The sequence below is a fragment of the Camelina sativa genome, chromosome 12 (genome assembly GCF_030686135.1).
Source record: "Camelina sativa cultivar CO46 ecotype springtype chromosome 12, ASM3068613v1".
NCBI lineage: Eukaryota > Viridiplantae > Streptophyta > Magnoliopsida > Brassicales > Brassicaceae > Camelina > Camelina sativa.
The window spans coordinates 8,647,940-8,670,733 of record NC_141891.1 but is presented as its reverse complement, the minus strand read 5'-3'; the positions used below and the strand labels follow the sequence as shown (position 1 = coordinate 8,670,733).

Here is a 22,794-nt window from a genome sequence, read left to right as displayed (position 1 = left end):
AGCAGAAAATGTGTATTTGTAGGATATCCATTTGGAAAAAAAGGATGGAGGGTTTATGATCTAGAAGCAAATGAGCTCTTTGTTTCTAGAGATGTTGCGTTTTATGAAGAGAAGTTCCATTTTGAGCAGAAACAGTCCCCTTCTATGCTCGTCTTAGAAGATCACACTCCCGTACAGGTTGCAGATGTTTACCGTTGTACAGAGGTGAGTCAATCGTATGTCGAGGAAGAAAGTCGGGTTGAAACAAGTTCACTAGTTCCTGTCGAAACAGAGGAAGCTGAAAGCAATTCACCAGTTCCTGTCGAAACAGAGGAGGCTGAAACAAGTTTACCAGTTCCTGTCGAAACAGAAACTGCAGTTAAGGACACAAATTCTCCTCGTGAGTCTTAATGTGAAGAACAACTTGGCAAGGGTTGAAGAAAAAGGTTCCATCAGTTAAACTTCGTGGGTATGAGACTTACAATGCTCGTGTACTCCCTGATAAACATCCACTTCACGTTCCTCAACCTGAGCTGCCAGCTTCCTCGTCGGTTCAAGGTAACACTCCGTATCCTTTGTGTAATTATATATCTGATCATAAGTTTTCAGAACAGCATCAGATTTTTCTAGCAGCAGTTAGTGTCGGAATTGAGCCAGTTTACTATCATGATGTTGTTAAAGATGCTAAGTGGCGAGAAGCTATGGCTAAGGAGATAAAAGCCTTGGAAGACAATGACACTTGGAGTTTGGAAACATTGCCAGCAGGAAAGAAAGCACTTGGTAGCAAATGGATATACAAACTAAAATTTAACGCTGATGGATCGTTGGAGCATTACAAAGCCAGACTAGTTGTGCTTGGCAATCATCAAGTCGAGGGGGAGGACTTTAATGATACTTTTGCACCAGTTGCTAAGATGACAACAGTGTGTGCTTTGTTGGAAGTGGCTGCAGCAAACGACTGGGCAGTGCATCAAATGAACGTTCATAACGCATTCTTACACGGTGATTTAAACGAAGAAGTCTACATGAACTTGCCACCCGGTTTTCAAACATCTGATCTAACAAAAGTCTGCAAGTTGAAGAAGTCTTTGTATGGTCTCAAACAAACACCCCGATGTTGGTTCTCAAATTTGTCATCAGCATTGGTGAGTTATGGTTTTAAACAGTCCTATACCGATTATTCACTCTTCACCTACATCCGGGGTGAAACGAGTTTACGGGTTCTTGTTTATGTGGACGACTTAGTCGTTTGTGGAAGTGATCCAGTATTGCTTGAGAGGTTCAAAGCTTATCTCAGTAAGTGTTTTAGTATGAAGAATTTGGGTCCACTTAAGTATTTCCTCGGTATTGAAGTGGCTAGAGGACCAGATGGGTTCTTTTTATCTCAGCGGAAATATGCGCTTGATATTATCACTGAAGCAAGGTTGTTGGGTGGTCATCCTCTCTCTTTGCTAATAGAACAGAATCACACGTTACTTGGTGACAAGGGGCCGCCGTGTACTGATCCTGCAAAGTATAGACGTATGATTGGTCGGCTAGTGTATCTTCGCATTAGACAGCCAGAGCTTTGTTATGCTATTCATGTTCTGTCACAGGTCATGCATGATCCGAGACAAGCTCATTGGGAGGCAGCAATTCGTGTCATTCGATACCTCAAAGGAAGTCCAGGACAGGGCGTTGTTCTTAAAGCAAATGTGAAGCCTACAGTTGTGGCGTGTGATGCAAACCTCTCTGGATGTCCGAAGACTCGACGTTCTCTCAGTGCATATGTAGTCATGCTTGGAAACTCTCCGATTTCGTGGAAAGTAAAGAAGCAGAAAACGGTTTCAATGTCTTCTGCAGAACCAGAGTATCGGGCAATGGCAGAGACGGTCAAGGAGCTCAAATGGATCACCATGTTACTTGAAGATCTAGGTGTTCCACCCACTGCTCCTATGCCCTCTACACTGATAGTAAATCCGCTTTGACCATTGTAGAGAACCCTGTGTTTCATGAACGGACCAAACACATAGAGCGAGACTGCTATTTTGTTAGAGATGCAATCACGGATGGTCTCATTACAGCTTCTTATGTGCATACAACTCAGCAAGTGGCGGATTTAATAACCAAAGCATTGGATGGTTCTGCGTTTGAGTATCTTTTGTCCAAGTTAGAAGTGTCAAATTTACACTTACCAACTTGAGGGGGAGTGTTAAGATAGATACAAATATTGTTACTAAGATGTTAATGAGATAAATGTAAATCTAATGAAGATAAGTCCTAGTCTAGATTTATGTATATCTACCCATGTGTATATAAGGGTACATGACCTAATGAATAAGAAAAGTCATTCAGAACCATTCCTTCTTCTTAAACTTACAGTATGCAGAAGGGATCCGCAGTTGGTTCGCTGCGGTTTTGTCTCTGCTTTAGTTGGACCGCACCACTGCGGACTATATTTGCTGAATGGTAAAGAAAAAATAATCCAATACACAGATGGATTTGTCCGCCCCAACCGCTACAATCATTCAGACCCTGCATTGGACAAATTTTCAAGCATCCATATGATAAAATTCTCGCTTAATTATTATTTTTCATCATGATACTAGGTTGAAGGTAACTTTATCAATACGTTTGGACTAACAACGTTATTTTAGAACTCTTAATTGACTAACTTATTGATGAACCAGACTCGAGCACTTTGTGTTCTATTTTTTTTTTTTTAGTTATTTTCTTTATATTTTATGATGTTAGTTGTGATAATAAAAATATGTGTATCAATTTTTAGTTGGTTAAGAGGTACTTCAATTATTTAAAACGTGATTTGAGTTCTTTTGAAAATAGTCGGTTGTTATATAGAGGAGATAATTTAGATGGCCGTAAACCTTTTTTTTTTTGGAATCAGGAACACAAGTTGCAATTGTATTGAAAATTAATTAATTAAATTAAAATAACAAATAGGGTGGAAAATAGTGGTTAATTAGTTTAAATTATGCCAACGGATGATGCATTAGAGAATCTTCCGTCCTAGTAGGGATTGGTTTGCTGCTGGTCAAAACTCATTTTGGGTTCCCAAAACCCCATGTGCACTTTCTCACTAGTCAAACATTAAAATGTTTAAAACTAAATACAAAAATTTTTTAACTTCCTTTTATAACCGTTTGTAATAAAATATTTTGACTGTTCGATCAAAATTTGGTTCGTTTGCGTTTTCACATTAGCATGCGGCATGCCTGCATTCTTTTGAATCATACGAATATTTTTTGTTTTCATTCTATTCACCCTCTTTGCTGTTAAAAAAATCAATTATCGAAGTGTATTTTTTAAATATTTCTATAGGTGAAATACGAATGATCTATGAAACTAGGAGCTGGACCATGAGTACCATTAGGTGTTGAACATTTGCATTTTTAGCTGTTTCCTTTCCTCCCCGTGTAGATATGAGTCTTGTAATGTACGATATCATAATTAACTAATCATGTTATCATAATTAATTAATACTAGTATTAAAGCTCAAATAATTACATAAGAACACATGTATGTATGAATAATGGTACGTAACATCTGATCTCCTTTATGGATATTGGGACTATATATGAAAGTAGATTTCTAAATGACTTTATTAAAATTCTACTACTTATTAATGAATCTATCTTGTGTCAGCCAGCTTTGTGTATGATTGATATATGTAAGCCACAAATTGTCCCATGACACCTTTTCGCTTGATAAGGAAGACGCCATTCCATTCGCTATGATGAGGAACTTTACCTTTTTTTCCTAATTATAACGAAAGAGAAACGCATAATAAGCCAGAAAAGATACGATATATACAATGTACTTTCAAATTTGCTATTGATAACTATTTCGATAAAAGATACCATATATAAAAGTATTTATATCAACATCATCATGATTCTAAAGAGGTACTTTGGGTTGAAACTGTTGAAAGTGACGAAAGCATTCTCACTAACCAATGTTGAGAAAAATAATAATGTAGAAACGATATTAACAAAAACTAAATAAGGCAGAGATGATTAGATGTTATGTGTATTTTGGTTACGTAATAAATGTTTATCCGCCTTCACAAAATAAATAAAAAGTAGTATGTAAAAACGAAATTGGGTCCCCAGTTACGTTGGCGCTAGCCAATACAAGTGCTCCAAAAAGTTGATTCTCCATTATCTCTATATTTCCATTTTTTTCCTTTGTTTTAAACCGAAAGTGTTTTTTTAGTTTAAAGTGGTTAAGAAAGTAACGTTTTCAATTTTTTTGGTTGGACAGATTTGCATTTTGCCATAGTTGATATACTCTGTGACATTACCATACTGATGAAGGTGCACTGTCGATTTTTTTTCTTAATACAAGTGTGATTCGTAATTTTATCAGCCATATATCTTTGGTGACATCTAGAATAAAGTTGACATTACAGAATTTATAGTTTGATTCAAAATTAGGTCACTGGACTGAAGCAAGATTCTTATAGGCAAAAAAAAATGTATCTGACAAAACCAGAGTACTCGAAGATATACTGGATCAAAAAGAGTACCTTAAAGCTTCAACACATTGTTTCCAAAAACAAAAGTGGGTAGAAGACACTGATTAAGAGTAGGAGTTCAAAATTCACTCAAACTCACTTTCGGATAAGCGCAATAGAACTACCAACGTGACAATGAGCTGGAATCTTGTACTCAAGACATTAGACACAACAAGGACAATACGAAAAATGTAAGGAAGGAGAAGCTTTACATCCTCTATCATCTATTGTCGTTTGTTGCTATGTTTTGTATGAAAGGGAATACACATGAAGCTCTCGAATGTGCCAAACAAAAGAGATAAGAGAAAGCTGTACATAAGCTCCAAGATTTTTTGAATCATTGAATGTGTTAGAAAAGTGTAAAGAAACTAAGTTTAGTTTTTATCTTTTTTGGATGATCGCAATGGTAAAACACTATGAAATAAAATATAAACGACATGTTAAAAAATATGTATTTTCATTTCATTAATTCCTCTGCAATTTTATAGAAAAAATGTTTTTTCCTAGAGCCAAGAGGTGCATGTGAGCTCTATACTATTCAACCAAAATTTTAGCATATATAATCATTGGATCAATCCTTACAAAAACTTATAACGATATGGCTTTTGAAAAACGGTATTGGATGTTACAAAGATTGAATTATTGTAAAATAATTGATCATGAACGATTAACAACCAAACTAATTAGTAAGCATATTAAATATTAAAAAAATGATCGGTGACCGTGTTCCAAGGAAGAGGAGAAGCGATCCAGCACGCAGTTTGTAAACCTCACGTGCGTTAACCTTCTTCTCGCAAGATTCTTCTTTTATGTATCTACAACTACAAGACTGTCTCTTCCTCCTCTACTGATTCACATTGCCTCTCCTGCCGTTTTCACATTTACTGCTTTAACTACTCGCGTCTCACTTTCGTCACCAAATAAACTTTGTTGAAGAATAAACATAAGACTCCATAGTTCGAATATCATTACTTTCTTTATCCACATGAGTCTAGGCTTATATGCATTATATCTCTCTTTCTAACTATAGACCAAAACGTAGTTTAGAAAATCTGTATTTAAATTAGTATTTCTCAAACATCAATGCTATATCAATGGAGTAGTGATATTTTACATTATTCCATTACAAAAAGAAAAGGAAAAAACTATCGTTTCCGGTAGTCCCAAGACCGGCGTTTATTCCGATATTGATATAGGAAATAGTACTATAAGTACTTTGTTTAATTGAGGATTAGTAAATGAGGATAGAATAATTAGTTAATGAGTGACACCAAGTATACAACTAATACGTCACGACTGTATAATTGTCCCCTACAAGTTAGTCAAACCTTAGGCCTTTTGACCGTTAATATATTTGCCTTCGACTACAATCTTTTCCGTTTTTGATCTTGATTCCACTCATGCGTAGTTTGAGTTAAAAAAACTTCTTTTTTTTTTTTTTTTTTTCATCTGGATTTTCCATTCAAATAAGAAGGGATTACATAAGTGTAGCTTTGTAGTGAGATCAAAAGCTACTACGGGAAAGTGATTTAAACAAACTCGACTTAACCCTCCAAAAAGTAGGCTCTAACAAGTTAGCCATTAAGGGAGATGAAACCCATACCTAAACAGAGGAAAAGAATCTCTCAGATTCAAAGAGTTCATGTAACCATCTGGGATCCCCAATGGAAACATAAGATTGCAATAAAGCATGATCAGGAACACTTTGAGCTATGAGAGAGGCTCCTCTATTTGAATCTGGTTTCTCAAAAAGTACTCTCCATTCTTGTATTCTAGTTAGTAGCAGAAGCAATTCTGATTGTTGGTGTGCATAAGATGGCCAAGCTTTTGGTCTTAAAATCCCCCCAGTCAGTGCTGCAGACTCAGAAGCGAAGATCACTTTCAAGAATTTGTGGCTGATCATACTCTCGGCAGCCCATAAGAAACTTTGAAAATCTGCTTCTTCCCTATTCATAGAACTCTCCAAGGCTTTTCTGCTATGTAGGAGAACTGAACCATGTTCATCTCTAAGAACCCAGGCAGCTCCTGAGACCAAATTTTTGTTTCCTCTTGAAGTGCCTATGTTACACTTTAACCATCCAGCAGGTGGCGGTTTCCACAAGTTAACATTCCGATGTTCCTCTGCTTCTTCCTCCATTTCGCTTTCAATGTTCACCTGTTGAGATAAGCTCCATTGATCTGCATCCTCTCTGATTTTGAGGATTGTATCAAGAGGATCGAACATTTTTGCTTCAAAAAAGAAGGAGTTTCTGTTCTTCCACAATCTCCAAAGAATCCACGGGAATAACCTTCTAGTCTCAATAGGAACACTTGAGATCTTAGCTATTCTATAGAGATAGTGGAAGTTTGAATGCACTGAGAGCTCGTCAAAACCATTTGGGGGAGAGGGGAAGTTTGATAATGCCCATACCTGCCTAGCCAGAGTGCAAGTAAACAATACATGATTGATTGATTCTCCCTCTTTGCCACAAGTCTGACATCTGGAGTCCAGCTTAATTCCTCTTTTCAAAACCAGATCAGTCACCGGCAATGCGTCACTAACTGCTCTCCAGAGGAACGCCTTGATTTTGGGAACAGTTTGAAGAGACCAAACTTTGTGTTTGATGCCATTGAGAGATGGTTGCGACTTTGCTTCCTCTAGCAGCTCTGGGTTCTTAAAAGTGCTCGCCAGCCAATAGCCCGACTTGACGGTATACTCTCCACTCTTCGTATGATCCCAACACCAGAAGTCTTCATTACTGATGATCGGCTTCAGCTTTTTGATGCATTCTATATCATTGGGTAGGAAAATGGAATCCAGGATCTCATAGTTCCAAGTTCTTGACTCACTGTTGATTAGATCAGAGACTCTCAGGTCCCAATCAAACAATGTGTTTTTCCTGTAGGGAGCTCGCCAACAATTATCAAAGATCCAAGGATCCCACCAGACTTTGAAAGACTTCCCATTTCCTATTTTCTTCTTCAACCCTTTTTTCAACAACTCTCTGCCATGGACAATGCCATGGCGTAGCATTGTCCATGGCAGAGTTAAAAAAACTTCTATTGAGTACGTTAGTTAAGAATTCAATAACCAAAAATAGGAAACAATATCACCATTACTCTCGAATTAGAAACTGACAGCTGTTAATTAGTATGAATACTTATAATACTAGTAATTAACTAGGTTTGACCAAACTGGCTTCATAAAATTATTCATCAATCTAATAAGTAAGTCACATAATTAAAAAAAGATATGATCATTACCAAAAGCCACATGATAGCTCTCTAAATATAGATATAACAAATCAACCCATACCAAAAGTTGATGATTTGTTTCCCATTACACCACTGAGTTTTAAATTTCTGCTGATTAATTAATATTTTTCCCCCAATTGTAGTTTATATCTTTTTCTAATTATTTATATTACCTACCTTTCTATATAAAAAATCTAAAAGAAAAACTTGTTTTTTTAGAAAGAAACTTGAAAATTGACATGTGTCCAGTTATTTTCACAAAACTTAATTTCAAAACTCAGTTTGCCATTCTTAAATAGTTAAATACTAGATTATGATCTGCGGTACACCGCGAAACAAGTTTTTTTTGTTTTTTTTGTTAATCTACTATTTTAATACTAGTTTTGTTAATGTACTATTTTGTTAATTTTAGTGATTTAGTATATAATTCGTGGTATACTGCACTACAATTTTTGTTTAATACAATCTTAATGAAATCAGTTTGATTTGACATATTTTATATTGGTGTTGTTAAAATGGTAAAATAAGGATTTAACCCATATCGAAGTATCATATTAAGTCTATACCTTTCGACTTGGCTGTTGGGGAATGGCTTACGGGTCCTGATATTTTATTTTCTAGTATTATTAATTCATGTAATGTTATATAACCCGTCATGTAATATAACTCGTTTGTGTTATTTTGAAAATTTAAAATGTTTAAATATTTATAATTTTAAACTTTTTATTAAGTTTAGATATATCAATTATAAATTATAAACTTCTTAAAATTCTATAATTTACTATATACCGTAAATTTACTATATATGTATGTTGAACACACACTTTTATATTAATTGAGTAATACATGTTTGTTTTAAAAACTTTAAATCACAATATATGCAGGAAAAATATACATTTTTATTAACTTTATGTATTATATGATGATTCACTATATTTACATTTTAAAATAAAATAAAAGATGATAGGAGAATTTTTTTTTAATATGAAATAAATCTTCTAAATATCTATATTAATTAAAAATATTATATATATGGATATTTAAAATATTTTAATTTGTTTGGTTATAAGGATAGTAGAGATAATTAACTTAACTTGTTTGAATATGAATATAAACATTAAATGACATTCAATGATAATTATTTTCATAAACATATTTTTGAGCAAAAACTTCTGCAAAAATACTAGTATAGATATCAAAAACAAGAAAAAAAATCTGTCAATATATGAAAAACATGTATTCTTGTAATTAGGTTAAGTATGCATAACCTTCGGAGTAATTTCTGATTCAAAATCTAATGCATACTGATTTGCTAAAACCTGAAACCTTGCAGGTTTTAAACAAGAACTGTAATAACTATATCATAATATAAATACAACAACTAGACCTACCACTACGAAATGATTTAAAACAAGAAGAAAGTACAAGATTGTATACTATATTTTACACCGATCCTTATTCATAAAAAGTTGTATCTACTACTACTACTTTTTTTTTTGTTAACCACATCATCATCATCAATTCAAAGTTTGACTATAAATAAACACATTACTATTTCTCCTCTCTTGCCAGGCGGCGTTGCCTTACAAAAACCTGACAAGAGCAAACTCAGGTTTTTTTTTTTTTTTCTTTGATACTACATTTACGATTATACCCTTCTAACTGAAAACGGCAATTTACGTTCCTTCTTATTTGTATTCTTCCTTGCCTTATTCTGTTTTTTTCTTGTGCCTTTAATTTTAATTCGGAAAGAGAAAAAGACTCTTCCAGTCCACATAACAGTCGCCGGTAACAGAGAAAAAAAACTCCGATGATCGAGACGGGAAGATACCTTCTCGGCGCCGCCGGTGCTAGCGGCTTCGGTTCTAAATCCACCGCCGAGGAGGTTACCGAGAACTGTGACCTTCGTTCCATCACAGCCATAATCACCGGTGAGGTTCTTTATTTTTCGTGTTTTCGAATCGTTTTGATTCTTATTTGTTGTTTGATACGGTTGATTTAGGTGCGACGTCAGGGATCGGAGCGGAGACGGTGAGAGTGCTGGCGAGACGAGGAGCGAGGTTGATATTTCCGGCGAGGAACGTGAAAGCGGCGGAAGAAGCGAAAGAAAAGATCGTCTCTGAGTTCCCGGAGACGGAGATCGTCGTTATGAAGCTTGATCTTAGTTCTATCACCTCCGTACGAAGCTTCGTCTCCGGTTTCGAGTCTCTTGATCTACCTCTTAATCTTCTCATGTAAGTAACACAATCCCGATTAGTTTTAATGCATGTATATAAATTATTACACACATGTACGTACGTGTGGCTGGTTCTGGGAATTTATTATGTTGTGAACAGAACATAATCTCAGTTTCTTCTTAGTTTTGTTTTTGGGTTTTGTTTTAATTATTATCTTATGTGATTAATTTATTTATTTTAATATACAAATTGTCGAATCAGAAACAACGCAGGCAAGTTAGCACATGAACATGCAATATCCGAAGACGGGATCGAGATGACATTTGCCACTAATTATCTAGGTATTACTATTTTCTTAATCATACGATTCCCCTACTCTATGTGACAGATCTTAGTTTAATTACTCCGGCCATTATACTAATGTTATTTTTATTTTTAATCTCTTTCGTTAATGGCCTTTCTTAATTATTATTATTATTATCATCAGGCCATTTTCTCTTGACCAATCTTTTGCTGAAGAAGATGATACAAACGGCAGAGGAAACAGGAGTTCAAGGACGTATCGTTAACGTTACGTCGGGTATTCACGGCTGGTTTACCGGCGACTTGATCGAATATCTCCGACTCATTTCACAACCCAAGTGGTAAGAATAATCTCTTTTTTATCTTCTGGTTGAGTCAGGGAGTAGGTGTAAATGTTCACATTCCATACTTTAATTCTCCAAATCAGAAAAAGTAAAATTAATACTGTAACATCTAGTACAAATTCATGTAAGAGCCTAATAGCTAGAACTATAAATGAGAGAGTAGGATTGGTGTGCTTGAGAGGTGAATAAAAACTTGTCGAGGAATTTACTTTTTTTACCTAAAGCTAAAAAAGCTGCGTAGTTGTTAATGTTTTGACTGATGAGTGACAGTAACTTGATAGAGGGGTAAATTAATGGGAAAGCGAAGTAAAAGGGTTTTGACCTTTGGGAATGTAACAATTTTTTCTTTTTTTCTTTTGGTTTTGATCGATTAGTCAATTCGATGCGACACGTGCGTATGCTCTCTCGAAGCTTGCCAACGTTTTGCATACCAAGGAGCTCTCTTCTAGACTCCAGGTCTCTTTCTCTCCTCCTCTATCACTCTCTCTCTCTTATTTACTTGCATCCATTTAATAAATTACTCACACAATAAATAATTATCCCAAAAAAAAACTCAGAAGCATAATGGTAGAAATTGATGTGTGTCATAAATTGTCAAATTTATTGAATTTATTCAAAGTGTAAAATGATTAATGAAAGGGTGAAAGGGGGTATGGGAAGGGGACAACAAGAAACCTAGATAACTAGGATTTGTATTCTAACTAAATATGTGAAAGAGTTAGTTAAGTCACACACCACAAAGTTTATTTGACTATTGACCATAGTTAGGATTTAGGACAATCATGTGGGTCATTAAACTAAAGTGATTAAAGTTTATTATACAAGTATAGAATTTAATGGTAAAGAAAACAAAATGCAGAAAATTGAAGCGAACGTGACTGTAAACTGCGTACACCCAGGAGTTGTTAGAACCCGGTTAACAAGAGACCGAGAAGGCTTATTGACAGGTTGGTTTATTTTAATGTTTTCTCACTAGTCAGTACTCAGTAGTCACTACATTAGCATATTAGTTTATTCTTGAATTATAATCATGATCAAGATTCTTAATCATAACTATATGACTTCCCTTTGTCTTTACCTACTCAGATCTCGTCTTCTTCCTGGCTTCCAAGCTCGTCAAGACCGTCCCTCAAGTAATAAATTGTTATTTTTTATTTTTTATTATAAAGTTTGTAACATAATCTGTGGTGGATAAGTTGTTATCCTTTATGTTTTGAATCATGTTTAAGATTAGTGGATTTATGTGCTACTTTCTTTGGTTTTGGCATGGGATTAGGCAGCAGCAACGACGTGTTACGTGGCAACAAATCCAAGACTGGTGAACGTATCGGGAAAGTACTTTACGGACTGTAATGAAACAATACCGTCTGGACTCGGCTCTGACTCCTCCGAAGCTACCAAATTATGGGCTGCTTCTGAGATTCTGGTAACTCAACCTTCCAAGGCCGGCTTCGATCCATGTAGCTAAAGAGAAAAAAAATAAAGTAGTAGTAATTATCTTATCATATACCCCTAGGAAAACAAATTATACGAGAAAAATATCATAAAGTTTAGTTAATATATACAATTAGTATTCTATTTCTATAGTGCGAATGCTAAGCTGATGTACGTTGTAGTCTTTGTTTATACTTAAGTTATATTACCTTATATATATATGAGAAACAATTAATCTAGATTATTGTCATAGTTTTCTTTTATGTAAGCATATATATATATGAAGAAGAGTTCAACTTGGACTATTATACTTAAACTTAGAATAATAAAGTTAAGTGGGAAATCATAATGTCAATCATTAGTTTCGAAAGTGCTTGGAAGTTCTTCTCATCTTTTGATAATCTTGTGATTAACTCATTTGGACTGATCTGTGAGAGAGAGATCTCTTTCTTATCGTTTCTTTTTCTATTCTAAAAGAATCGTTTTGACATTGACCATCCATATATATGTCCATGTGAGATATTAAAAGGAAGTTCTGGCTTTCCATCACTGTTATATTATTACGTGTGATGCTATTTGGATGTTTGAGTTTTCTCTTTAATAATGAGTTTGAACTTTGCATTGATTAGTTTACCTTTTGCTCTAATAGTTAGAATTTTCTATCAATAAGTCGTGAAGAATAGAGGGAATAGTTATCTTATTCAAATGATATGTACATACTCGTGATATTATGTAAAACTCAATTTTATAAATGTTTATCTAATATAAATAGGAGAAATGGTATATAGTGAATATAAATGAACAAAAAAATGGATAAGAAATCTACGAAGGATATGAAAAAGAAAATAAATAATATGAAAAAGTGAGAAAAAAAAAAGAAAGATAGAAAGATGAGAATTGGTTAGAGATGGGACTTTAAGATTTAGGACCATATAAAATGGCGCATGATAATACTTTTACGCGTGGGGGAGTCTCTCTCTCTCTATCTATTCTTTTTCTTTTTATCGAAGGGGACCCTACTAACATGCGCCAGGGGTTTTCACTTTTCATCTTTCACTTTTTCACTTGTGATGAAAAAGAACTCTCGTGCACCATCAAACTTGCTCCGTCCTTATGGAATTCTAATCATTACATAAAGAGCAGAAAAGGAGAAGGTTGGCACCAAACTTAAAACAAAAGAACAATGCACATGCTTCCTTAAATTTCCCTTTTTAACAACACTTCAGTGTAAATCTAGCATATAAAAACAAAACAGTTCACAACTAACAGTAACACACGTTCTTCGATGCATCGATGAATTAAACTTACCTTAGCGAGAGAGCATGAACCAGCAATTTGTTTGGGAAATAAAGGTCTAACGCTTTACGGACCTTTATCAGTTTATCTTATTTGGAGAAGGCAATAATTAATAACATAAAAAAGCCCAAACGAATTTGAGGCCCCAAAGTCATTAATGCGATATTTTTTTTATTTTTTTTTTTATTTTTATTTTATTTTATTTTTTTTATTTGCGATGATACGATGATTAGTAATAATGTAGTGCTGCTTATAGGTTGGTCGTCCATGTAAGGTACATTGTAAAATTACAGAGAACTAAGTAACAACCCGTACTATGTGCGAGATAAATCAATTTAAACAAAATTATTATAAGTAAAATTATTATTTTAGAACCAACATTTGTTTGTGTCAAACATAATATGTAACTAAAGTTTTTTATTTATTTATTTAAAGCTGCGTTTTTTCGTGTAAAAAATATGTTTCACACGTGAAATCTTTAAATGTGGAAGACAAAATATTGATAAAATGTTACTATTTCTTGCAACATGTGTTTTGTGTGGTTTAAAAATCAAATTCATATATTTTATGTTTTATTTTATAATCATAACAATTTTGCATGTTTCTTATGTAACCATAACAACATATACTAAATTACTCGGTAGTTTCATTAATTAATTTTATTATATGTTAGTAACAATCGGATTCTAAAATTTTCTTAAGATAATCTAATTTATTGATTTAATATTTGTGATTAGGCTATTTAAATATTTTGAGTTAGTCGGTTTGTTAATAGTTCTATAAATAACGGGTTATTACCAAAAAAAACCATTATGAAAAAATTAATGAAATTTCAAAATCAACGTATTCGTGTAAGAATACATTTCACCCGTGAATTATGTGAACGTGGTAAAGAAAATATTTATAAAATGTTACAATTTATGAAAATATATATATTTTTGTGTGCTTTAAAAATCAAATTTTTATATTTATGGTTAATCGAGTAACTATAACAATTTTTCACAATCTAATAATCACTCATTTTAAATATATTATATTTTTTTGGGTACTAAGTTTATTTATAATGATAAGAGTTATTGTCTTATTCCTTTTTAATAGCACATTGATTAATGTACAATTAAAACGTATATTCTTATTTGGTTATCAATATTTCTATTTTTAATGAATAATCACACTAAATATTGAGATTAATTAGTTTACATACTTAGATATTTATAAATAATCACACATCATGATATCCCCTAATTTGTTGTCATTTTTATATTTATTTATGAATATATATAAATTTATATTTATTGGGAATTAAGTTTCCTTTAATGAGTTGGAGTTAATTCAGGGGTAATATATTTCTTTTTATAATCAATTATAATAACTATTGAAAGCTTGTTATTTAAATTATTATGGTAATAATACTAACATAAAAATAACATTTTTTATATGATTTTGTTAATAAGTTATATGTTTAATAAGTTATATGTTCTTTATTTTTGTTAACTTTATATGTTTTTATAGCTTTTTTAGAATATTTTACTTATATTAATTTTAAGAAATCAATAGTTTATATTGATTTCTTAAAAATAATATAACTTTGACTTGTATATCTGTAAGTAAATTTTAGTGAAATTTTGACTTAAAATAGTATGTAATTATTTAATTAGTTTTAATATGTGATATTTAAATTTGTGTGAGAATTGATGACATATCTAATTATTATTCAGTTAATTGGTTTTTTTAAATATAGTGGCATGTTAATGTAATTAAGTAGAAAAATTAAGGGTTTTTTTGCTAAATGTGTCTCGAGCTCTCTGGCGGCGACACATCAGCTTTTTTAGAAGAGTGCTTCTCTATTAATATATAGGGGATATCTACTACGAAAGTTGTGTTTTGGCTCATTTTCAAACGGTGCTGTTTAATATCAACTTAGATAGTAAAATGTGGTATAACCTATTTTATTTGAGAGAACAGTATTTTATCTCTTTCTAACCAATCCTATATATATATATATATATATATATATATATATATCCAAGAAAGCAAAGGCAAATAGGTGATGGCTTTAAATATATTTGTATTTTACTTAAATTTGAGCCAGGGTACCAAAATTTGGGTCTTGAGCTGCTAGTGCTAATGAAAGTAGTGTCAGCAAAATTAACCTCTGAAATTATCGTTAAATGTTTATGTGGCTAAGTCTAATCTTTATGGAGGTTGGGGGAATATATATTTACAGAGTTGAATATTACGAAATAATAAAATTTTCATCGCCTAGAGCTAACATGTTTAATGGTATGATGACATATTGGATTAAGATTATATACCATATCAACAAGGATCGAAGGTGTTGCTGTTTTTCAAAAACTGAAAAGAAGGAAGCCCAATAAGATCACTAATTCTAAGTTGGCCCATTAGTACACATGATAGCTAAATTGAACCGATCAAAATATTCAAATTAATCCAAACATTCAACCTATAGAGTAAAAGTGTAAAACCAGCAATATAACCCCTCGATTAAGAGATGGAAAGGTTACGTACGGTGTCTCCATCACCAAGGAGTCAAACTCTTAACAACGATCTTTTCCTCTTTATATAAATGTGCTCAAAACCAAAGACTTAAGTTGAAGTCAGTCAGTGGTTTCTAATCTTTTACCCGAAATAAACACTTGCATCAGATTTTGTTATTTGCTCTTCAAAAAGTGAATTCGAGAAGAAAAAAAGGAAATACAACTATTGGTAAAGTGGCTTAAGGGTGCAGAGAATGGCAAGTTGGTTAAGGTGCGGGTTTGTTTGTCCACACACACGCTGACATGGACCGCAACTTCTCTAAGATGCTATCCACGCACTACGTAGGACCCGTAACTAAATCCAACGGCTCAGATTCGGTGGACCTTTTCTTCGTCGAGAATTATCAGAGAAGGCACGCGCATGGGGTAATGTAGGACCCTAACTTCACCGGCCACAACTAGCCCTAATAACCGTTCATTATTCGACTCGGTCAACTCAATTCACGACACTTGTCAACATCTCTGACTCTTGTATGTCACATATGCATGATTACCACTTTGAGAAATGAAGACTAATCAAGTTTACCAAAGAGATTAATCTTCATTTGGGCTTTTGGAGCATATATTTGCACAATATGACCATTTCATAATATTATTTCAACACCGAATGTAATTAATAAGATAATATTGGTTTTTCAAAAATATTATTATAATGTGTTTGGTAACTTCTTCATTCGTGATAAGAAGATGGCTAAATAAGGGAGCGTGGCATGTGGAGTGAAAGAAATTAGGTGTTCATGAGCTGTTTTGTACACTAAGATAGCTCACGTGGCGATGACACATTAGGTCATATTAAATCTGAGGGCCAGACTAATCAACACACCACAACGTTATGATGGGGTAGATCATGACCGTCTAAAATGAAATCAGCTTAAATTCGTGCGATACAGGTAATCATATATAGCCTAATTGGAATCTTAAGTCACACGTGAAATACGAATAAGTTGTAGTATGAGATAACAGATGATCTTTTTTAATCTGGTGCATGTGGACCTTTTGGATCTCTCTTCTTAACATTTGTACATAATGTTTTTGTTTCTGTATATCTGACTTGTACGTGTAAATAAGTCCCAAGAAAACATGTTAAAATAGATGAATTGTGTTCGTTTTGTTGTTATTTGATTTTAGAATATAATAGGTCGACCAAAATAAGAGATAATATAAGAGGTCAACTCGTCAATGGATGGTCAACTTATTTGGTCCTTGAATTTTAATTCCTCCGTACTAATAAGATACTGATAATATACTTTATATCGTGAAAAAAAGTTATACTTTATATACCTTTTCGACAACTGAATTTTTTTCTTTCATTTGATAATTATATATTTCCAAAGATAATCTTCTAACAAGATAGTTTAAAAAGGCCACACCTATCACTTTGCAAAACGATTTTGTCTTTTAAAAGGTAAATTGCAGATTTTTTAGTTCAATTCTGTGATGATGTATATGTAGCATATACTAGTTGAGTAGTTGTGTATTGATGCGTTATACTTGTAAAGTTGTATGTATCAATATAATCAAACTAGCTAACAGAGTATATCAATGTAAATATGTAATCAAATACTAGTTAACTAGATATGTACACATGATGATACATACACAAAGTTAAATTATTTATTATGTATCATATCATTATAATCAATTGGTAATAAGTAATAACTACTACATAACTAACGATTTATCTTCACTTCCAATTACAATGTGAAACATTCTAACAATTTTTTTTTTGATAAAAAGCTAGATATATAGACATATTTTACGTGTAACAATATCAAAACACACATAATATTAATCTACTAAATACTCTCTGTTTTTCATTAGTTGTCATTATAGAGGATAATTTTGTGTTAAATTAGTTGTCGTTTTATATTTTCATTACAGTTTTTTTGATAAATTGTACAATTTTATCTTTATTTTTTTAGCTTATTAATTGATGATATCAAATAAAACAATAAATTAATTATGGGTAAAACATAAAAATTAAACATCATTTTAATATGTGTGAAAAACCTTAAACGACCGTATTTTAAAACGGAGGGACTATATTCTTTTGCTCAAAATTGTAAACACTAGTCCCCATAACTTTCTAGAAACAATAATTAAGAAATGTTCTTTAACCCAAAAAAAAAAAAAAACATATGGGTAAAGAAGCCACTTTCCGTGATTTTACTACGAAAAGAGCAGTCGACTTTTGAAACAGAAGAAGAGACCAATCTACTTTTAAAGTTCAGGCATTCAAATCAAATTAGGAAATTTTGATGTACTATATATATAGTTTACAATTTAAAGAACAGAAATGAAATAGTTGTGGACGTTAAGACTTAAATATCCAATACCTAATTAATGACCAAAATTTTCAACCCGACTCTGATTTTTCAAATTTGAAAGTTCCCTTGAACTGGAAAACAACAAGTGATATATATATTAAAAAATTAAGAAACTGATAGATGATGTTTTATCAGATAACACATGTATATTGATAGTCAAAATATTTCCAAAAGCATAACCATAATTTGCTTGTCGAATAGGATTTACGTTTGTAACTTCTTTTAGGAGTTAACGCGTTGCTACTGTTTTTGTTTTTTTCTTCTAATACCCTTACGAGAATCTGATTATGTTCTGCACTTATGCTAGAATTTATATTATGTTTATGTTGAGTCAAAAAATAGTAACTTAGATTGAAAACGACAATTCAATTTAATTTTGATTAACATCCAATTAGTATATAATAAATATTAAAAATATAAGATAGTCTTTTTTCTAACAAAAAAAATCATGTTAGCTTACAAGTTCAGCGACAAAATTGTGACGATTTTGCAAAAGAAAAACATTTTTTTTAATCACAATCGCATGATTAATGAATACCGATAATAAGTTATTTTAATCAATTTAATTAAGAACTTAATTTTTTGGTAATGAATTAAAACGAAATGCAGCATCACCACTATTTGTTTTATTGAAAGAAAAAAAAAACATTCAAGCTATATGTAATCGTATGTACTTCCACCTAATTAATCCTTCCATGTTCTAAATAATGTGGAGAGTTCTTTGGCAAAATATAGATCAGTGAATATATTATATAAGCCCATACATACATGCTTATAATAAATATGGACGCGTACTAAAGCATTTGTTTATTTTTCAGTACGACAAAGATTCCCACTCGGAATGTTTTATTAATCTTATATTATACAATTTGTTCTCTCTCTTTCTCTCTCTCTGTCTAGTCTCTACCATAAAGCAAATGTGATCAGAGACAAGCATACAAAGAAGTTCCCCATTCAAAAAAGATTTCTCAGCCATCAAATTTTTTCTTTTCTCTTCATCCTACAAAACAAAAACAAAAAGATAGTTTTTTTCTTCCAAATACAGAAGTCAATTAAGAAAAAGAAATATCAGTTTTTGTTTTGGCTGATCTGAGGAAGTTCATCTATGGATACAGCTCATTGGCCACAGGTATACACAAACACATATATTCTTACAACTCAATATGTATGTGTTAGATCGTTTGATATATCTTGGCTTCAGTACATGATCTTTTACTTAGAATTCCCTTTTAAGTTTTTTTTTTGGATCTTCTTCTTTTTGATGTTACTCTTCTCTTCAACAGTTTTGGACCTTCTCCTTTAATTAATTATATGGTTTTTTTTTTCACTTTACCCTTTATTAATTTGCTTTTTCTTTTATGTTTTTAGTTAAAGCATTTCTCAAATATTTCAATCATTTTTATCTTGATGAAAAACCCATTAATTTTTGATAGACAGTACATACATGTTAATTATGTCTTTTACATATACTTGTATATATATAGGCAAAGGTTTTTGTGTTAATGGTTGGGAGAGTTTTTTTTGTGATTTTGATGATCAGGAGATTGTGGTGAAGCCCTTGGAAGAAATAGTAACAAACACATGCCCAAAGCCGCAACCACAACCGCTTCAGCCGCAGCAGCCACCAACGGCTGGGGCCATGGGTGGAGAGAGGAAGGCAAGGCCAGAAAAGGACCAAGCTGTAAACTGTCCGAGATGTAACTCAACCAACACAAAGTTTTGTTACTACAACAATTATAGTTTGACGCAGCCAAGATACTTCTGTAAAGGTTGTAGAAGGTATTGGACCGAAGGTGGTTCGCTTAGGAACATTCCTGTCGGCGGTGGCTCAAGAAAGAACAAGAGATCTCACTCATCTTCAATTTCTTCTTCTGGTGATATTAGTAACAATCACTCGGGTTCTACACAACCAGCTACAAAGAAGCATCTCTCTGATCATCACCACCACCTCATGAGCATGTCTCAACAAGGTTTGACCGGTCAAAACCCTAAATTCCTTGAGACGACCCAACAAGATCTCAATTTAGGTTTTCCACCTCATGGGATGATCAGAACCAACTTCACTGACCTCATTCACAACATTGGGAACAGCAGCAACAACACCAACAAGAGCCACAACAACAACAATCCATTGCTTGTTTCTTCATGTTCTGCCATGGCAACTTCTTCTCTGGATCTCATAAGAAACAACAGTAATAATGGGAATTCTTCAAGTTCTTCATTTATGGGATTTCCAGTTCATAATCAAGATCCAACATCCGGAGGGTTTTCAATGCAAGATCATTACAAGCCTTGCAACACGAACACAACACTGCTAGGGTTTTCATTAGATCATCATCATAATAACGGATTCCATGGAGGGTTTCAAGGAGGTGAAGGAGGAGGAGAAGGTGGCGACGATGATGTGAATGGAAGGCACTTGTTTCCTTTTGAGGATTTGAAATTGCCAGTTTCTTCTTCATCAGCATCAGTCAGTGTCGACATTAATGATCATCAGAAGCGAGGAAGTAGTGGTGGTGATGCAGCCGCTACATCTGGTGGGTATTGGACTGGGATGTTGAGTGGGGGATCATGGTGCTAATTTCTCGGCTTGATTGATGAAGTTAGTACTATTAATGGTTAATTATTGCTATTTATTTAATTAATCAATATGTTCTTAGTTTCCCTTTCAATTTTCTTATTGGTGGGTTTTTTTTTTCTTTCTTAACTTGGATTTAAGGGTATTATTGGGGGTGCATGCATATTGAATGACTTTAATTTGTTTTGAATTTTGTTATTGCTAACACAGATTATAAATGATACATTGGTTGGTCTTTTGATGTTCCTTCTCTTGTTAATTCTAATTTTTCATGTCATCCATTCACCAAAACTATTTTTTAAAATTACATAATGAAAAATTTAATGCAAAACTATGTTCTATATATAGTGTGCAATTTATTATATGCAACAGCAGAGTATGTTTTTTTTCTCTTTTGGTCATACAACACATGGATGTCATTTTGTTAGAGAACAGGTACAAATTTTAGAAAATTAAGAGAAATTAAAAAAAATAAAAGAGACAGGTAAGGTCTGATGACTTTCACATGACCATCACTAAATACACTTATCTATTCTTTATTGCTAAAGATGATTTAGCCCTACCATCGCAATTAATTAGTAATATATAAAACCATATATTCCAGTTAAAACTTTATCTAATTATAAATTATTGGATTCGTTTAATTTCTGACCAGAAAGACAGTTGATTGGGTTCGTTTTACAACAACAAGGAAAGGTACCTAACTAATTCAGTCGACGCATTTTGATTCATATATAATGAATATATATATGGGCATGAGTGAGTGTGTTTGGAAAATGTTGATTTCATGGATTACTTTGATTCTGAAAACAGTTTTGAAATGAAACAATAATAACAAAGCGTACATGTTTTTGGTTTTCCATGTGTTGTAGAAGACTGAAGAGGCAAAAATTTAATCAAAAATCCAAAAATTGAAAAACAAAGAGAGGGAAGAAGAAGAATAATGTGAGAGACAGACAAAGTCACAAGTCTAAGGACTGGAGAAGGTGGGCCCCCACAGAAACATTCTCCTTGAAATCTGTGTGTTTGAAATTATACATCCCACTATGGTTTCAGCTTCATCAATCTAGATCCTTTTGTTTTTTGTTGTTTTTTTTCTTTTTACCTCTACTATTTATTTAATATTTTTTTCGTATCTATCTACTAATTACACTAAAAAGACGTACAAATACGATATAGTTTATTGAAAACTAATTCTTCAGTAACGAAAACGAAACGAGGCTGAATAAGTGAATGTATTGTTTCATAGTCTCACTATATAAGTTATGTTCGAAACATCCGATAAAATTTGGAATTTCACTTTAAGGAAAACAAAGACATGAGTCGAACTTTTATGTTACAAAACCACACCAGTCAAATGGCAGTTGAGAATATTTCAACTATCGAAACAGGAAAGATATTAGCTGCATACAAAAGTACTGTGTGTTATAAACTGTTAGTTGTAAGGAATAATTCAGATATCTTATACTAATTCACTTCACAATTCTGACTGATAACCCATGGCTTAAGTTTATTCGACCAATGATAACCACACACGATCATTATGACAATATCTACAATCAAAGGCGCAATTATACAACAACAATTTGGATAATCTCAAAAATTCTGAGGTTTTGTGGCATTGGTTTTAGCCGTTAAGTACTTTATGTTAATTATACATGACAATTTTAAAAAATTATATCGTTATTCGTTTCGAAAATCACTTTTCTCTTTTGTATTTAATTTTTATTCATCCGTGGGTTTGTAAATGTATATAATTTATACAAAAATAAAAACTGAGAAAAAAAAGAAAAAGAAACGAAAAAAGAAAGACATGTCATGTTTCTGATCAGTTGAATTTATTCCGAATGCTGAGCCAACCGCCCTTAATCGTCCATACTGTAAAATAAACACACTTTAGTTTAACAAATTTGTTAATGAGATTATTATGGCATCGAACAACAAAGACATCAAGGTCAATGGACTTAGGTGATGTGTTATGGTGGCCACTATAAAAAGAAAGAGAAAAAGAATCCGACCAACGTTAAATAATTTTGTCTGAAAGTGACAAT

The 22,794-nt window shown here is 32.7% G+C and overlaps 3 protein-coding genes across 4 annotated transcripts; 2 read left to right on the top strand and 1 right to left on the bottom strand.

Annotated features, from left to right (window-relative positions):
- Nucleotides 1-6,095: 6,095 nt before the first annotated feature.
- Nucleotides 6,096-7,505, bottom strand: LOC147930290 (uncharacterized). The gene has a single exon (XM_087476798.1). It carries the CDS (start codon nucleotides 7,503-7,505, stop codon nucleotides 6,096-6,098), a length of 1,410 nt encoding a protein of 469 aa, XP_087332924.1.
- Nucleotides 7,506-9,128: 1,623 nt separating this feature from the next.
- LOC104731057 (short-chain dehydrogenase TIC 32 B, chloroplastic) lies at nucleotides 9,129-12,223 on the top strand. 2 transcript variants are annotated; one of them, XM_010450315.2, is made up of 9 exons: nucleotides 9,129-9,338; nucleotides 9,479-9,657; nucleotides 9,729-9,960; nucleotides 10,165-10,244; nucleotides 10,391-10,547; nucleotides 10,925-11,006; nucleotides 11,410-11,497; nucleotides 11,637-11,683; nucleotides 11,827-12,223. In XM_010450315.2, the coding sequence occupies exons 2-9, from the start codon at nucleotides 9,537-9,539 to the stop codon at nucleotides 12,016-12,018; spliced, it is 999 nt and encodes a 332-aa protein (XP_010448617.1). In that variant the 5' UTR covers nucleotides 9,129-9,338; nucleotides 9,479-9,536; the 3' UTR covers nucleotides 12,019-12,223. The 2 variants fall into 2 exon arrangements, with proteins under 2 accessions (XP_010448617.1, XP_010448616.1); XM_010450314.2 differs by lacking the exon at nucleotides 9,129-9,338 and having other exon boundaries at nucleotides 9,340-9,657.
- Nucleotides 12,224-18,851: 6,628 nt separating this feature from the next.
- Nucleotides 18,852-20,989, top strand: LOC104731056 (dof zinc finger protein DOF4.6). The gene is made up of 2 exons (XM_010450313.3): nucleotides 18,852-19,294; nucleotides 19,706-20,989. Exons 1-2 carry the CDS (start codon nucleotides 19,271-19,273, stop codon nucleotides 20,744-20,746), a joined length of 1,065 nt encoding a protein of 354 aa, XP_010448615.2. The 5' UTR covers nucleotides 18,852-19,270; the 3' UTR covers nucleotides 20,747-20,989.
- The last annotated feature ends 1,805 nt before the right edge of the window (nucleotides 20,990-22,794 follow it).

Bases quoted from the DNA above. Each gene is read 5' to 3' on its own strand.
- LOC147930290 (XM_087476798.1), bottom strand. From the start codon at position 7,505: ATGCTACGCCATGGCATTGTCCATGGCAGAGAGTTGTTGAAAAAAGGG.
- LOC104731057 (XM_010450315.2), top strand. From the start codon at position 9,537: ATGATCGAGACGGGAAGATACCTTCTCGGCGCCGCCGGTGCTAGCGGC. The intron at 9,658-9,728 runs GTGAGGTTCTTT...CGGTTGATTTAG, and splicing joins CATCACAGCCATAATCACCG to GTGCGACGTCAGGGATCGGA. The intron at 10,245-10,390 runs GTATTACTATTT...TATTATCATCAG, and splicing joins ATTTGCCACTAATTATCTAG to GCCATTTTCTCTTGACCAAT.
- LOC104731056 (XM_010450313.3), top strand. From the start codon at position 19,271: ATGGATACAGCTCATTGGCCACAG. The intron at 19,295-19,705 runs GTATACACAAAC...TTTGATGATCAG, and splicing joins ATACAGCTCATTGGCCACAG to GAGATTGTGGTGAAGCCCTT.